Source organism: Mirounga angustirostris, unplaced genomic scaffold (assembly GCF_029215605.1).
Source record: "Mirounga angustirostris isolate CCGP_5_RB_7025 unplaced genomic scaffold, mMirAng1.0.hap1 SCAF_13, whole genome shotgun sequence".
Lineage (NCBI taxonomy): Eukaryota > Metazoa > Chordata > Mammalia > Carnivora > Phocidae > Mirounga > Mirounga angustirostris.
Window position 1 is genome coordinate 57230149 of NW_026991721.1, and position 15821 is coordinate 57245969.

Sequence of the window (15821 nt, forward strand, 5' to 3'; positions counted from 1 at the left end):
GTCTTATTCACCACCGAGCCCCACTGGCACATGGTAGCAGCTTAATGAATGTTGGTTTAATAGTGACTCCTAGGCCTTGCGCTGTGCACTGTGGACAAGGAGATGAATCAGACACAGTCCCTGCCCTTAAGGGCTGCAAAGTTCAGGGGAAGTGAGGGGAGGCAGACCCAGGAAGAGATATCCCGCAGTGCCCCGTGGTTGATGGCATCACAGAGATCTAAAGGAAGCTGTGAGAGCCGAGTGCAAGGGGCAACTCACCCCACCTGCTTAGAGAAGGCTTCGCAGAGGAGGTAGTATTTGACCTGGGCCATAAAGGTGAGCCCAGCTTCAAACCGGTGTGGAAGGGCCTTCTAGGCAGACGGAAACAGCACACACTTGTATCTAGGGAATGGAGAAGGGTACAATACAGCAGGATTACCTGGCTAATAGGGTCCAGCTCCCATAACCACCCCCATCCCCAGGTCTGGCTCTCAGAGCAGGCAGATAATCTGGAGCCCCTTCAAATCAATATTCTCGAAATATTTGTCCAGTATTTGTTCGGTGGAAGGCAGGGAGAAACAGATTTAAATCATTCCCTCCCAGCCCCAGCCTCTCCCAGGTATAGTTTATACATATCAGCTGCCTGGGGTCATCGATGCAGGCCACACCATAGATGAGTCTGCATCAGCCAGGAGGCTTTTATTTGTTTGTTTGTTTGAGAGAGAGCACAGGAGCGAGGTGGGGAGGGGCAGAGGGAGAGGGAGAGAGACGATTTTAAGCAGGCTCCACACCCAGCACAGAGCCTGTCACGGGCCTCCATCTCACGACCCTGAGACCATGACCTGAGCCGAAATCAAGAGTCCGAGGCTCAACCCACTGAGCCACTGAGGCGCCCCAGGAGTGTTTTTATTTTCACGGAGGATCATTTTGTCCTTACGTAGATTGCATGTTTATGTTTTATCAACTCTGTCCCCGTGATAGTTTAGCTCTCTGCCCCCGCCGTGGGTAGGTGCCCCCACACCATAACCTAGCTCTCCCCCTACCACCTCCTTCAGGCTTCCTGTGGTTTGAGTGCAAGGAGGTGTGGATCGAGGGCCTGCGCAGTTACGTCCTGGACTGGTGGGACTTCCTGGACATGGTCATCCTGTCCCTGTACCTGGCGGCCTTCGCACTGTGCCTCCTTCTGGCCGGACTTGCCCACGCGCACTGCCAGGATGCCCCGGATGGCGCTGCCTGCCACCATTTCACCGCGGCTGGTGAGTGCCCCCCGACTCAGCTTGAATCCCCCGATCCCTTCTGTCCCCTGGCTCTCAGCCTCAGCCCCCATTCCACCCCGCACAGAGCGAAGTGAGTGGCACACCGAGGACCCCCAGTTCTTGGCAGAGGTGCTTTTTGCTGTCACCAGCATGCTCAGCTTCACCCGTCTGGCCTACATTCTGCTGGCCCATGAGTCACTGGGCACTCTGCAGATTTCCATTGGCAAGATGATTGACGACATGATCCGGTGCACACTATCCCTGCTCAGAGCATCCTTCCCTGTCATAGACTCCACTGGATCTCCTTGTAAAATTCCCTAGCCCTCTGCCACCCAGCTCCCCCTCCCCCACCCCACCCCTGTTGTAGCCTAACCCATGCTCACCTCTGGCTCTAACTCTGCTGATGGTAAATCCTGTGCAATCGGACTCAAGGTTCACTCATCCTTGAACCACATCTCAGCATTTCAGTCCCTGCCTGGGAGACTGGCCCATCCCCAGATTTGATTGCTTCAATTCAATACCCTTCATTCTCAAGGAAGAGCTCCTGCTTTGGCACCATTTTAATTTATTTTTTTAAGATTTATTCATTTATTTTAGAGAGAGCGTGTGCATATGAGTGGGGGTAGGGGGGGAGGTAGGCAGAGGGAGAGGGAGAGAGGGAGAGAATCCTTAGGCAGACTCCCTGCTGAGCACAGAACCCGAGGAGCTCAATCCCAGGACCCTGAGATCATGACCTGAGCCGAAATCAGGAGCCAGATACTCAACCAACTGAGCCACCTAGGTGCCCCTGGCATGATTTTAAATGACTTCTCCTTTCCCATCCCTACTTTCTCTATTCTTTTTTTTTTTTTTTTTTTAAGATTTTATTTATTTATTTGACAGAGAGAAACACAGCGAGAGAGGGAACACAAGCAGGGGGAGTGGGAGAGGGAGAAGCAGGCTTCCCGCGGAGCAGGGAGCCCGATGCGGGGCTCGATCCCAGGACCCCGGGATCATGACCCGAGCCGAAGGCAGACGCTTACCGACTGAGCCACCCAGGCGCCCCGACTTTCTCTATTCTTCATAGTCCAAACGGAATACTTGTCAAGAGATACTGAGCTTGGGAGGGCATCGCCCGATCCCTCTTCCCAGAACCTGACTTCTCCCAAGGTGAAGACTTTCTCTGACCCCTCCTCTTCCCCTCCCTTGCCAGGTTCATGTTCATCCTCATGATCATCCTGACCGCCTTCCTTTGTGGTCTCAACAGCATCTATGTGCCCTACCAGGAGACAGAGCGGCTGGGCAAGTATGCTGGGGCAGAAGCAAGATGGGCAGGTGGGAGTCTGGGACGGAGAAGCCTGGAGCTTAGTGATCACCTCTGCCTTCCCCTCCTTCCTCACCTATTCACTCATAATTAATCTCTTGTTTGGGCAATAATTAATTCACTCTCTCACTGATTCACACTTATTCATTTGTTTGTTAACTCATTCATTTACTCACTTTCTTCCCAAACTTATTATTTTGAAAACTGTCAATCCTATGAAACAGTTAAAAGCACAGTGGACACCCATAATCCCTTTACCTAGCTCCATCAATTGATGGTATTTTGTCACATTTTGCTCCATCTATTGTTCTCCTTACTCTTTTTTTTTCCCTCGAAACATTTAAAAGTAAGTTGCAAACATCATGACATTTCATCCCTAAATATTTCAGGAGATTTCCTAAGAGCATAACCAAAAAACCATTATCACACTCAAAAAATTAATTTATTTTGGGGCGCCTGGGTGGTTCAGTTGGTTAAGTTTCAGTCGGTTAAGTGTCTGCCTTCACCTCAGGTCATGATCTCAGGGTCCTGGGATCAAGCCCCATGTCAGGCTCCCTGATCAGCTGGGGGCCTGCTTCTCCCTCTCCCCCTGCCCCTCCCCCGCTCATGTGCTCGCACGTGCTTTCTTTCTCTCTCTCTCTCAAATAAATAAAATCTTAAATTTATTTATTTATTTTTCTTTCTTTCTTTCTTTTTAAAGTAGGCTCTACATCCCACGTGATTCTTTCTCCCAGGGTCATGAGTTCAAACCCCACATTGGGCATAGAGCTTACTTTCAAAAAAAATTTAAAAATAAACAAATAATTTGATATTGATCCCAAATTATTATTTACTGTACAGTTCTTACTCAGATTTTCCCAGTTGCGCCCCCATATCCCCCTGCCAGGAAAAAGTCTTTCTAGCTTTTTAAAAATCTGAAATCCGATCTGGAGTCATGTGTTACATTTTGTTGTCATTACCTCTTTAGTCTCCTTTAATCTGCAACATACCCTCTACCTTTTCTTTGTCTTTCATGACAAATGAACTTTTTTTAAGAACAGATCAAGGTATATTGTAGCAAGTGTTCCATAGTTGGGATTTATCAGACTAGTTCCTGTGGTAAGATTCAAGTTAAGCAATTTTGACAGAATACAACCTAGTTGATGATGTGGGTTTTCCACTGCATCACATCAGGAGACAGAAGATGTCAGTGTAGCTAGGCCTACTGGCCTAGCAAACCTCTTCACTGCAAAGTTACTAAGGATGCTCTTTTAGCAACGGAAAGATATGTGGAGACCGTGTGACTAACCTGTTCCCTCGCAACTTTGACTGTGGCTTTAGCATCCCTAGATGAATCTTGGTGATCTTCTACTGCTGTTCTTTCTACATTTATTTGTGGCGTCCTTCTATAAAGAAGTGCTCTCTTCTTTTCTGAAAGTCACTAAGGACACAAAGACTTTTTTTTAAGAATCCATTACAGTTCATTATTCTTTTTGATGCTCAGTTCTTCCCAAATATGGCCAATTATTCTTGTATTTGTTTATTCACTCACTCACTGTCCATTTGTTCATTTGCCCACATTTTATGCCCATTCACTTTGTCATTCAGTTGTGGTGGGCTTTTTGTTATTGTTGTTGAGTTCACACCCACTTACTGACGCCTTCTTCATGGTAAGTCCTGTCCCCAGCACTGAAAGCAGAGACAGAGGCAGTGAACCAGACCCAGTCTCATGACGAAGATAACCAGTGTGCACAAATAAGCTCAATCTGGGGCACTAAGTGCTGTGAGGAAGGAGGGCTTATGTTGAGGATCCCCAGAGGGGAAAGCCCCTTCCTCTGCCTTGGGTAATCAGGAAAGATTTCATAGAAAAGGGAGTATCTGGACTCCACCTCTAAGGATTATGGGCTTCAGAGAAGGTGCAGGGCATCCTGGGCAGAAAGGGAAAAGCTGGGGCGTCTGGTTGAAGAATTGCAAGATGTCTTCCACGGTTGGCATGTGGAGGCAATCCTGAGAGAGAGGAAGCTGGAGAGGGTAGAGCCCCAGGTCACAGAGCTCATGAATGTCCTCCTGAGAAGCTTGGGCTTTCTCAGGCCGGCCAGGTTGCTCCCGGTGGCCTTTCAAGCAATGATTCCATTATAAATTCTTCATGAGTGCAATTATGGGATGGTTTTATTGATGATGCCGAAGGAGCCACGCTAGGGCCTGTGGATATTGGTCAAGGCTTTGTCATTGGTTCCAGTGTAAATGGAGGCTTTATTCAGACCAGTTCTCTTACTAAGAACCTTTGTTCACATCCCACGTTCAGGATGCTAGCTTAAAGGAACTGAACTTGCACAGTTTCGACTATGAATCTTAACACCACGGGCAGCAACCATTCATGCCAGTCTGCTTCGTGGGTCCTGGTGCCACCGGTCACTGCACGGTGGCACAGACAGCATGAGCCCTCCCATGCTGTTTATTCATGGGTGACACCTAATTCAGTCAAAGACATTTCTGCTAACCGTCTCAGGGAGGTTGCATGGTAGGCATCTGGACTGAGAGCAATTAGGAACGTTTAAAGTTTGACAAGCAGAAGTACAATACCTCCGATCAGCTATTAGAAAGAACACCTTGGATGCCACATGGAGGATGGAATAATAAGAGACTGAAGCCGAGACCAGCCACAAGGGCGGTTGCAGTAATCAAGGCCTGAACTGGCGCTGAGATGGACGGAGTAAGACAGATTCACAAATTAATGCAAGAGGAGGGAGAATGTAGTCGGGTCTGTGAGGGACTAACAGATATGCACATTCCACTGGGGGTAGAGAAGGGAGTTCAGAGGGGCTTCCTGGAAGAGGCGGCACTGGAGTTGCCGCTGCTGTGGTCCAAATCACCATCCCATCTCACCCAGACCATGACAAGTTTCTTTTCTTTGTTTCTTTTCTTTCTTCTCTTTTCCTTCCTTCCTTCCTTCCTTCCTTCCTTCCTTCCTTCCTTCCTTCTTTCTTTCTTTCTTTCTTCTTTTTTACAGAGAAAGAGACAGCATGCACAAGCTGGGGGAGGGTGCAGAGAGAGAGGGAGAGAGAGAATCCCAAGCAGGCTCCATGCTCAGCGCAGAGCCCCGCACAGGGCTTGATCCCACAACTCCGAGATCATGACCTGAGCTGAAATCAAGAGTCAGACGCCCAACTGCCTGAGCCACCCAGGCACCCCAACCACGACAAGTTTCTTAACTGGTCTTCATGCCCCCACTCCCTCAAGGCTACCATCCTTAGCACCTTTGGCTCTACTATATGCTCAGTAAATATTGGTTTACTGAAAAAATGAGTGTGAGCTCAGAAATAACAAGAGTCAGTACGGGCCAGGATGGTCCAAAGGGCTTCATGGAATCAGAACGCCCTTGGCTGAGTCCTGGAGGGTGAGGAGGAGCGTGTCTGGGTGGCACTCAGGCTCTCCTCCCGCCCCTCACATCCTATCCTTTGCTCGGCCCTGCACGCCAGTTTCAACGAGACATTCCAATTTCTGTTCTAGACCATGTTTGGCATGGAGGAGCACAGCGTCATAGACATGCCTCAGTTTCTGGTGCCTGAATTCGTGGGCCGGGCCCTCTACGGCATCTTTACCATCGTCATGGTCATTGTGCTGCTCAACATGCTCATTGCCATGATAACCAACTCCTTCCAGAAGATTGAGGTGAGCCGGGGCCAGCTGAGGCCAGGGAGAAGAAGGGACCCAGGGATGGAGAGGAAAAGAATGCAAGAAGTCGAAACACTTGGGTTCCCACTCGGCCTCCGCTCTTGTTTTGTGGTTTGGGGCAAGGGTTCCTTTCCAGGCCTCATTTTCTTCATCTTCAAAATGAGGTCTTAGTAATGGCTACTCGTTTCTCCAGACCCAAGTCTGGTGCTCTTTCTCCTTCTTGGTTGGGAGGAAGGGTGCATTGTGGAAAAGTAGATGGGAACACGAGAAGGGACAGGGAAGATGGAGGGGCTAGGGTTTGTGGCTGGAGAAGAGCCTGGGCAGGAATTGGATGTCAGAGGATGAAAGACAATGGGGAGGAAGAGAGGGAACGGGGAGCCAGGCAGGAGAATGTGGTGATAGATGGGAATGGGGAGAAGACAGCGGTGGGCACACTGCAGAAGAAGAGGCGTGGAGACCGGGGGAGCTGGGGGCAGACGGGGCGGGCAGGAGGGCTGGGTACCAGAGTGGCCCTTGCAGAGCCCCTGCCTCCTGGCCGCAGGATGACACAGATGTGGAGGTCCGATCGCTCCACGCTCACCTGTCCTACTTCCGGGAGCGCCTGACGCTGCCTGTGCCCTTCAACATCCTGCCCTCCCCCTGCTACCTGCTCAGGTGATACCCTCAGAGCTCTCACTCCCTGCCTCCCAAGCACCCAGCTGCCCCTGCCCAGCTCCCTAGACCCCTCCCCTGCCTAACCGCTTTCCAGCCCCTCCGAATCCCTCAGGAGAATTTTCCGCTTCATCTGCTGTTGCTGTTCCTGCTGCCAAACCAAGAAGCCAGACTATCGGCCAGTCCCTACCTACGTGAGTATGTCCTCTGCTTGTCGTTGGGCTTTGTCACGCCGGGCCTCCAACTGTATTGTCTACACCGCCTGTTTGTCTGCACACCCTTTGTCTTTCTGGTACGTTCCCCACAAAGCTATTTCCCACATCCTCCTCTCGCACCTGGCTGCCCTTCCCTGTTCCTGGCTCTGGATGTTTCCTAGATTTCCAACCGTGGGTCACCCGGCTTAAACAGAAATCCATACCGCCCTGCTCCCAAGCCACGGGCACCCTATTTGGCTCAGACCTGTCCTGCAGCCTTACGTAGCCGCTCCAGCCCCCGCTGAGCCATAGAAGCATCAGGAAACCCCTACTCCCCCAAGCAATCCTTTTCAGTATTATTTTTTAAAGCTTTTTTTAAGATTTTTATTTATTTATTTGAGAGAAAGACAGAGAGAGCACAGTGGGGAGGAGAGGGAGAAGCTGGTTTCCCGCTGAGCAGGGAGCCCAATGTGGGCTCGATCCCAGGACCCCAGGATCATGACCTGAGCCGAAGGCAGACGCTTAACTGACTGAGCCACCCAGGTGCCCCTCAGTATTATATTTTTATCACTATTATTACACAAATTTTTTATACAATAAAAAAGAAAAATAAAATAAATTTTATAAATTTTTTTATAAAAAAAAAAAAAGCTCCAGACTTCAGACAAACTTCTTTGCCCTAAACTGAGCCAAGAAAGAGTTGAACATTAAAAAAAAAAAAAAAAATTAAGAAACCAAGGGAAAATGCCCCACAAACTGGGAAATTAAACAGCTGATAGAGGCCTAAGAGAGGAGGCCGAGCCTCTAAAGGGCTGGCTCCCTTATCTCTCGCTATCTGTTCCCTGACCCAGGCTTGGAGTGGGAGCCCCAGCCTATTTCAGACCAGCGTTAAGGCCAGGTCCATAGGGGGTCCTATCTGTTCCCTTTAAAATATGTTACCTGAGGATCTCTCTAAGCCAGGGACTCCGGGCCTGCTCTTTGGGGGCCATAGGCCAACTCTGGAGCTCTGAGGTCCCTGGATCCCCTGATTGGTCCATAGTTTGTTCAACAAACACTTACCAACACCTCTACTGGAAATAAAGATCTGCAGAACGGTGGTCCCTCTGGGTGCTGCCAGTCTAGCGTAGCAGAAGGAAACGGACGGTAATTGCCCGGGACAAGCCCACAGTAGAGAGAAGCACAGCGCGCTCCTGGAGCACAGAGGACAGGCCCCGGATCCAGACTCAGGAACCAGGGAGCTTCCCAGAGCCCTTGAGAGCAGAACAGAACCCTGAAGGGTAAACAGGAGGTTGGTGGGCAGATAGTGGAGAGGGGAGTTCTCGGCACAGGAAACTGCATGTGCTCAGCATGGGGAAAACAGAACGCTTACCAGACACTAAAACGCCCGGGATTCCCCCCACTCCCTGGCTCTGGGCGATCCCACGTGGACACCTCCTTCACCCTAATGGACCTCTGCCTCCAAATTCTGGAATTACCACCCTTTTCCCCCAGTCACTTCCTGTTCCTGTCCAGGCTGCCGGATGCCTATGTGCAGACCGTCTGTCAGGGCTGCTCTACCCTAGGATGAGACTCCGCTTCTTCAACTGAGGTTGTGCCCAATTCTCGGGGCCTGTGCCCAGTCCTGGATGGGCAGAGCCACTGTGTCCAGCCAGATCCCCCCACACTAGCTGGCTGGGATCTTGCCCACTGGAGTCCCACCCTTCTCCCAGCTGCCCCCACCTCGCTAGTGTCTTCTGATCCAATTAGATGTCCCTTCCCCCCTGTCCTGCATCCTCAGGAAACGGCCTCCCTAAGTTCTTATTCCTTATTTTATACAAGGAAAATGCTTTATATACTCTGTAGCTGTAAAAGGCCTATCATTCTCTCTCATACTTCTGCCTGCCCCAGCTTGGTCAATCCCATCTTTCCCCTGAGAATATTTAATAAAATGCTTTGCTTTTTTTTTTATGAGTAAATATGCTAACTATAAAATATTTAGAGAGAAGATAAAACTAGATAAAAATAATTCTTTCCTAAGCATTTAGAGAGCCCCTACTCTCTGCCAGGGAAGTATTGACCTGAGACGTAGGCATTACTACCACTTCTGTCTTCAATTTGGAGACCCTCAGGCCTGAAGAAATTGAATAACTTGCCTGAGGCGCAGAGCTGCTAAGTGACTGAGCTGGGATTTGGGCCAAAGCTTCTCAGTCTAGCCCTTTGCCTGCTACACCTCTGTACTCTCTCCACTGTCTGCCCCATCCGTATGTCCTGCTTGCCCTCTTGGTACTGTTGCGGGGCCTATACCTGGACCCCAAACCAATCATTCCAATTCACATGATGATTTCCATGCAGATGCCTCCCCACATCCCCTACTTTCCCCCTCTGCAGCGTTTGAAGGTCAGGCTTAACCTGGACTAACTCAAGAAAACCAAGGTAGGGTTGGTGGCAGGAGAGAGAACTCAACTGTGCCTGACTCAACATTTTTGTCTCTGCCCCCCACCCCCCTCTGCACCACCCTCCACCCCTCACCTGCCCACCCCAGCTCTCTTCCACTCAGCCTTTGCTCAGCTCCGGCCTCCTTCTGCCTTCCAGGACTGCACCAGGGTCTAGCTATGTGGCCTCCAGGACAGAAACGTCTGCAGACTTGGCCTCCATCCTTTATCATCTGGGAGAGGACACAATGATTACAGAATGGCCGGGGTGGGTAGAGTCTCTCTCACCCTCTGGTCTTCCCATCCCAGGCCAATCCCGGGACAGGGGCAGGGCCTGGGGAAGGAGAGAACGGATCCTACCGCCTCCGAGTCATCAAGGCCCTGGTACAGCGCTACATAGAGACAGCCCAGCGGGAGTTTGAGGAGACCAGGCAGAAAGGTTAGTGGCTCACCCCCAAGCCTTCCCCGTTGCATTGTGGGAATAAATACCAAACACCAGGCTTGCACCCTGCAGTGTGGCCTTCCTCCTCAATGACTCTGAGCCATTCAGATATTTATTCCACTCATTTCATTCAATCCTTCATCCCTGTGTTCGTTGACTCATTCACTCTCTTACCCATTGGCTCACTCACTTAACTCATTTTTCGTTCATTCACTCAGTCTCTAATTCACTCATTCAATCAACATTCATCACCACGTCCCCTTTGTTCCAGCCTTATCTTTGAGAGAGGGGGAATGTGTAGAGCAGAGACACGGGGCGGGGAGGGGGAAGCTTTCTGTCTGGTGAGACAGAGAAACCATCTTTGTAGGCAGATAGGGCTTAGTTAGGAGAGAACCAAATTGCAATGGGAGCCCAAGGGAGATAGAGAACCTATTATTTTGAGACGCTGGTGGAAAGGTAGAAGGATAGAGGACCAGAAATTGGAGAAAGCAGAGGTGTAATTCAAACTGGGCCCTGAGGATGGGTAGACGGGAACAGGGCTGACAAGGGCAGAGACCAAATCTCTACCCACTAAAAACTTGCCCATCCCTGTGACTCCTGATCCCTTCTCTGGACCACAAAACTTTCCTTCTTTCTATCTTTTAAACCCATGACCATCTGAGTCCCATTCAGATTCATCTGCCCCAGACTCTGCCTGCTCCTGACCCCCAGCCTGTGAACCAGTCTCTCACTGTCTCCAGTTCTACTCCCTCAGGACCCATAGGCATGATGTCCCCTGGGGTTCTGTTGTGAGGGGAGAAGTGGTTCAGGGCAGGCTCATCTTCTGAGAGACCTCCCCATCAACAACTTCCCCCAAACCCCAGACCTGGGCAACAGACTGACGGAGCTGACCAAGACTGTGTCTCGCCTACAACGCGAGGTGGCTGGTGTGCGGAGGACTCTGGCAGAGGGAGGGACACCCCGAACACCCGAAGGTGCCCGCATCCTCAGTCGCTATATCACCCGAGTGCATAACAGCTTCCAGAATCTGGGCCCCCCATCCCTGAAACCCCAGAGCTGACAGTGCCAGGGATTGTGGGGACCCAGATACCTTCAGAAACTGGGCTTAAGGATGCTGGAGGGTCTAGGACTCCAGCTTCTGGAGAGTCTGGCCCTTCCTCCCTAGCTCACGTGTTAGTGCACAGGGAGCAAGAATCAGAGACAGCAGGGGACTTGCCCCAGGAGAAAGATTTGGGGATCAAGGGGGGGTCCTGATGCAGTGGGAGGGTCCCTTCTTCTGTTGCTAGGTAGAGCCACCTAGATGGGTGAGGGTAAGTGTCATTTAGAAGACTCTGCTGCTTTACTTGCCTCAATAAAGTTTCTGTTCTGGATGTCAGATGCCTCCAGAGTGTGTAAGAACCTCTGTCTCTTCAGGTTTCGAGATTTCCCTCCCCTCACCCTTGAAATGGACTCTTGTGGGAGCAGGACAGAGAGAAATGTCTTGCTGTGGGGTCCCAGGTGTCTGGGGCTTAGGCTCCTACTTTGAGTTCTTTCAAATCTTTCAAGGAAAGAGTTCTGGACTGGGAAGAAGGGAGCCTGGTTTCAATACTAACTCTTTGACCTTGAGCAAGTTGCTTCCTTCCTTGTCTTTGCATTCCTCATCTGACAAATGGGCCAGTGAATCCATCTGTCCCCCTTCCTTCCTTCTTTCCTTCCTTCCTTCCTTCCTTCAGGGAGGTTGTGAGGAATCTCTGGCTGTTAAAGCTCCTGGGTTTGCAAGTTCTGGTTTATGACAGGGGTCTGCACAGGGGACCATGTCTAGGAGTGATCAAGAAGTCATCCTTTTAGTCCCTCAGTCTTTGAGTCTCACAAGGCCAGAGCAGGGTAGATGGTCTAGTCTCATGGAATAAACCAGTCAGGAAATGTGATGTCACCACACTGCAATACTGTTTAATTGAGTGGCCATCATAGTACCACCCTTGCTTGTCCCGGGGAATCCCTACCACATAGCAGCGCTCCCTCCATCCTGCCAGGGCCTCAGATCCCCCCACATCCTGGTTGGGAGGGGAGATGGCTGGGTAGGTCCCCATCCCTGGGGAAATGGCTGCTAGGGCTGGGTCCGAAACCACGTTCTCGCTTTGAGGCCATTCGAAGCCCCCTTCTTCAATGGAAGATCATGAGTTCCTAGGACTCCTAGTGGCAGACATTGGGCTTTCAGGGCCCAGCTCCTGAGAGCTGGAAGCCCCCAGGGGCAAAGAGCAGGGTCTTCCAGGAAAGCAGAGAGAAGTCCCCCTTGGGGGTAGAATCTGGCTGCCCTCCTGCTGGAGAGAGAAGAGAAGAAGGCGAGGGGTCAGCAGGGCTGGGGGGCGTTGAAGCAGCTGAGGGAGGGGGCAGCGGGCTACTCACCTTGTACAGACACACAGCCGCGTCTCTTCTCCCCTGCAACAGACGGCACGGTGAGCCTTCCGCGTGGATAGGTCCTCACACCCCAAGCTTCCCTTCCCACCAGGCCCTGGTGTGGGCCATTCCCCTTCTCAATCCAACTTCCCTTCTAAACGCTGACTTCTGGCTTTCTTTCCTCTTCCTGCCCCTGGGAAATCTCCCCAGATTGCTGATCCATCACCGCTCCCGGCCTGGCCCCTGCTGCTCCTCCATCTGTCCCTGCCTCAGCACTTAGGAACACCATATACACGGCCTGTCAACCCCATTAAGCCCAGGGCCTCCTGAGATCTGAAGCAGCACCCCTGTCACTTTCCTCTGCTTATCAACCTCAACCAGGTTCTTGTGGTCAATTAGACTGTACAGCGGATAGAACATTTTGAGAGCATTCACAGAATCACTTGAGAATGTTCATAGATCCAGAAAACACTTCTAAGACCTTCTAGAAGCTGGCTGAACCTGTCACATAGAACAGCAACTCCAGCTGACTTCTAGCCCTCAACTCCCCCATGAACCAAGCCGGTGTCCCGAAGGGGCGTCCTAGCTTATTTCCCCCACCCTGCCGGTCCTGCTTCCCTCATACATGGCTCACCACCCAGATAGGCGCAGTTAAAGTGGCTGCAGGTCTGATTATAGCTCCAGAGAGTCACCAGGCTCTGGGCTCCATCCTGGGAGAACCTGGTGACCAAGAAGACTTCATGGGGGGGTATCAGCACCTCACGCTCCTCAGGAAAGACAGACAAGGCCTGGATAGGGGCCCCGAAGCAAGTCCTTAGAGAGAAGAAGGTGACATTCCCAAATCTGCGGGCCACTGCCTCATCCAGGGAGCTGGAAGCAAACTGGCCCAAGCGGACAGAGTCCCCCAGTCTCTTGGGTTCAAAGTGGAGGGTGCCCACGCCTCGGAACACCACCTCTCCAGGTCCCTTGCTGCAGCCCCCACTGCCCTGCAGCAGCTGCAGGGCCCGGGTGAGGTAGAAATGCAGGGCCTTGAAGGGGAAGTGCTTCATGTAGAACTCCTGGGAGCTGCCACCGGTCCGCACCGCCTGGTTCAGCTCCCAGTACAAAGTGTTAGATGAGTTGGTGTAGACCATGACGGCGATTCCGTGCTGCGCTTTGAAGCCAGGGGGCAGGGGGAGCCCTCGGTGCTTGTGCTCCCAGGCCTCCCGGGCTGCCTCCCAGGACTCCCGCAGCAGGGCGTGGCGGGCCATCTCCTCCTTCAGCAGAGGGACCGCCTTCTCTTCCATCTCCTCCGCACAGCCCACATAAGCATCGTCGAAGGTGTCTGGAGCCAGGCCCAGGGGCAGGATGGGAACAGCCTGAGCCTACAAATGTAGGAAAGAGAGGAGCCGCATAGGAAAGGGGAGACGTTCAGAGCACTGGACAGGGGCCCTGGTGGCAGATCAGTCCAGAAACATCAGTATCTCGTTTCTAGGAGCAACTATCTAGTGTATGCAACTTGGCAAGAGCTCAAGGGCTTAAATAGCACAGCACTGGAGACAGACGTGGGTTCAAATTGTGACTTCCCTGCCTACTAGCTGTGGGATCTTGGGCTAGTCTCTTAACTTTTCTGAGTTTCAGGTTCTCCACGTATAAACTGAGGATACTTCCAACCTCACAGGGATATTGTGAGGACAGCATATAGATCTTCACTTCCGTACAGTGTGAAGGGGTCATTTTGTCATTAGAGAAGTTCTGCACCTGGTAGGAAATGGCGCTAGATGACTTCCAAGCGCTGTTCTGGCTCTAAGACTCAGGATACAGGTGATATACAAATATACAGCCAATGTCTGATGACCTGACCCAGTCCCCATCCTTAGATTCTCTTCCCCCTTCATGCCAGCACACCAAGACATTGTAATCTCTGAGACTCCTGAGTCCTCTCCTGCTTTAGAAGCCCATATTCCAAAACATGCGGGGGGGGGGGGTAGGGTGGAGGAGGTCAAGCCCTGGTCTGGGAGGGGTTGCAGGAGGGCAGCACACAGGTGGCCCAAGCCAGTTTGCCTGGGCTGAGCCTGCGGGGGCAGACAGGACGTGGGGAGGAACGATATGAAGGAAGATCCTAAGAGGACCAGTGTATGGAGGTGGAGGTTCTGGGAGAGATAGTAAGAACCTGGGGCTCCCTCTAGGGATGGAGGTTCCTGAGAAGAAGAGGATTAAGAGGACTGGGATCCTAGAGAAGAGTACGTGGGGAAGATTTTTGAGGAGTCAGCCTCCCAGTCCACCTCTTCCGGGTCTGCCCCTGACCTGTTCCCTTTGTAGCAGTAGTAGGTTCTCCCAGTTACCTGCCAGAGGGCATGGAGGCCGAGGTAGCTGAGAGCCATCAGCAAAGCCGCCAGCATCCTTCCTGGGGGCGACTCAAGGGTGGGCGAGGTCCAGATGAAGAGGGCAGCACTGGCGATGGGCTGGGAGACAAAGACCAGGGTCCCTTCCTCTGGGGTGTGAAGGGTCTCGTCCAGGATCCGGCCCAAGCGGGTGTGGGCGGGGCCAAGGGCGGGCCTAAGGGAGTGGGCGGGGCCTTAGATTTCATTGTGTACCCCGCACAACCCCAGGGCTCCGCTCCCCAGATTCCCACTAGCCCCCATGTTCCGCGTCTTCTGCTCGGGGGCTTTCTTGCGATGGTAAAGGCGGAGCCATCATTTGGCTCCGCCCGGAGAGGGGAGGGGGCGGAGAGCCAGGGACCCACCTGGAAGTTTCAGGGACGACGGCGGGAAGGAACACTGACCGCTCGGGCCGGCGGGGGGCTTAAGTCCCGGCGGGTGCTGCGCTGTCCCGGGACTCTAGCCGATCAACAAAGTCCCGCGGCTAACTATAGCCCCCGCGGCGGTAACCCGACACCTCTCTTCTGCAACAACGGACACGGGGTGGGGAAGCGGGAGTGGCGCGGGAAGGGGCCGAGGGGCGTACCTCCCCTTCCCTAGGATTGCGAGTTCTTTCTCCAGAATTCGCTTTGGCTCCGAAGGAGACCAGGGTTGGGGGGAGGGACTTGTGAGACTTGGCCTCTGCCTCCGATGGGCCCCGACCTGGCGGACCCCCAGCTCTCAGACCACTAGACCCGGGAGGCCCACGAGAGTCCCGCCCACCAAGAACTCTCTGCTGGTGCACTCGCTGATTTGCATGCAATTTGCATATGGCCCACGCATTGGGGCACGCGTGATCCAGCATCTGAGTGCACCCACCCGCCCCCTTCCCTTCAGTAGGGTTGGACCAGCTCTCTGTCTCCCATCCTCAGGGGCAAGCCCGTCTCCCTCCACAGCCCCTCTCTCTCTGGACCTCTTAGACCCAGGTGACCCCATGTTTATAAACACTAGCTTTCCCCCTCCCCTGCTGTGGGCCTGTCTATAAATAACCTGGCTCTGAGTTTTGGATGCCCAATCAGAAGTAATGGGAGAAGGGACCAGTTGAGAAATCAGTAAGCAGCTCTGGGGACAGCTTTCTGGCAGCCTGAGCCCTGGGGGTTGGAGGGTTACTTCCAAAGTGGTCAGGGGAGTTGGGGGTCCCAAATGTCAGGATTTA

At 52.3% G+C, this 15821-nt stretch overlaps 2 protein-coding genes across 3 annotated transcripts in view; one reads left to right on the forward strand and one right to left on the reverse strand.

Moving 5' to 3' along the window:
• The window catches only part of XNDC1N (XRCC1 N-terminal domain containing 1, N-terminal like), a 40104-nt gene extending 28960 nt beyond the window's left edge, over nucleotides 1–11144 (forward strand). Inside the window, 9 exon segments of the mRNA XM_064576989.1 lie at nucleotides 1035–1235; nucleotides 1321–1483; nucleotides 2428–2520; nucleotides 5997–6189; nucleotides 6734–6846; nucleotides 6959–7037; nucleotides 9758–9887; nucleotides 10754–10915; nucleotides 10918–11144. Coding sequence (XP_064433059.1) covers nucleotides 1035–1235; nucleotides 1321–1483; nucleotides 2428–2520; nucleotides 5997–6189; nucleotides 6734–6846; nucleotides 6959–7037; nucleotides 9758–9887; nucleotides 10754–10915; nucleotides 10918–11144 — 1361 coding nt within the window.
• Nucleotides 11145–11320: 176 nt separating this feature from the next.
• Nucleotides 11321–15433, reverse strand: ART5 (ADP-ribosyltransferase 5). 2 transcript variants are annotated; one of them, XM_045894326.2, is made up of 5 exons: nucleotides 14992–15433; nucleotides 14591–14804; nucleotides 12901–13630; nucleotides 12276–12308; nucleotides 11321–12187 (listed from the first exon to the last, which is right to left on the reverse strand). In XM_045894326.2, the coding sequence occupies exons 2-5, from the start codon at nucleotides 14645–14647 to the stop codon at nucleotides 12084–12086; spliced, it is 924 nt and encodes a 307-aa protein (XP_045750282.1). In that variant the 5' UTR covers nucleotides 14648–14804; nucleotides 14992–15433; the 3' UTR covers nucleotides 11321–12083. The 2 variants fall into 2 exon arrangements, with proteins under 2 accessions (XP_045750282.1, XP_045750281.1); XM_045894325.3 differs by having other exon boundaries at nucleotides 11322–12190.
• Nucleotides 15434–15821: the final 388 nt, after the last annotated feature.

What these genes read in the sequence shown, in the direction of transcription:
- ART5 (XM_045894325.3), bottom strand. Translation starts at nt 14,647, where the DNA reads ATGCTGGCGGCTTTGCTGATGGCTCTCAGCTACCTCGGCCTCCATGCC. An exon ending in GCCTCCATGCCCTCTGGCAG is followed by an intron (nt 13,631 to 14,590) that starts GTAACTGGGAGA and finishes CTACATTTGTAG; the next exon opens with GCTCAGGCTGTTCCCATCCT. An exon ending in CGGCTGTGTGTCTGTACAAG is followed by an intron (nt 12,191 to 12,275) that starts GTGAGTAGCCCG and finishes TTCTCTCTCCAG; the next exon opens with CAGGAGGGCAGCCAGATTCT.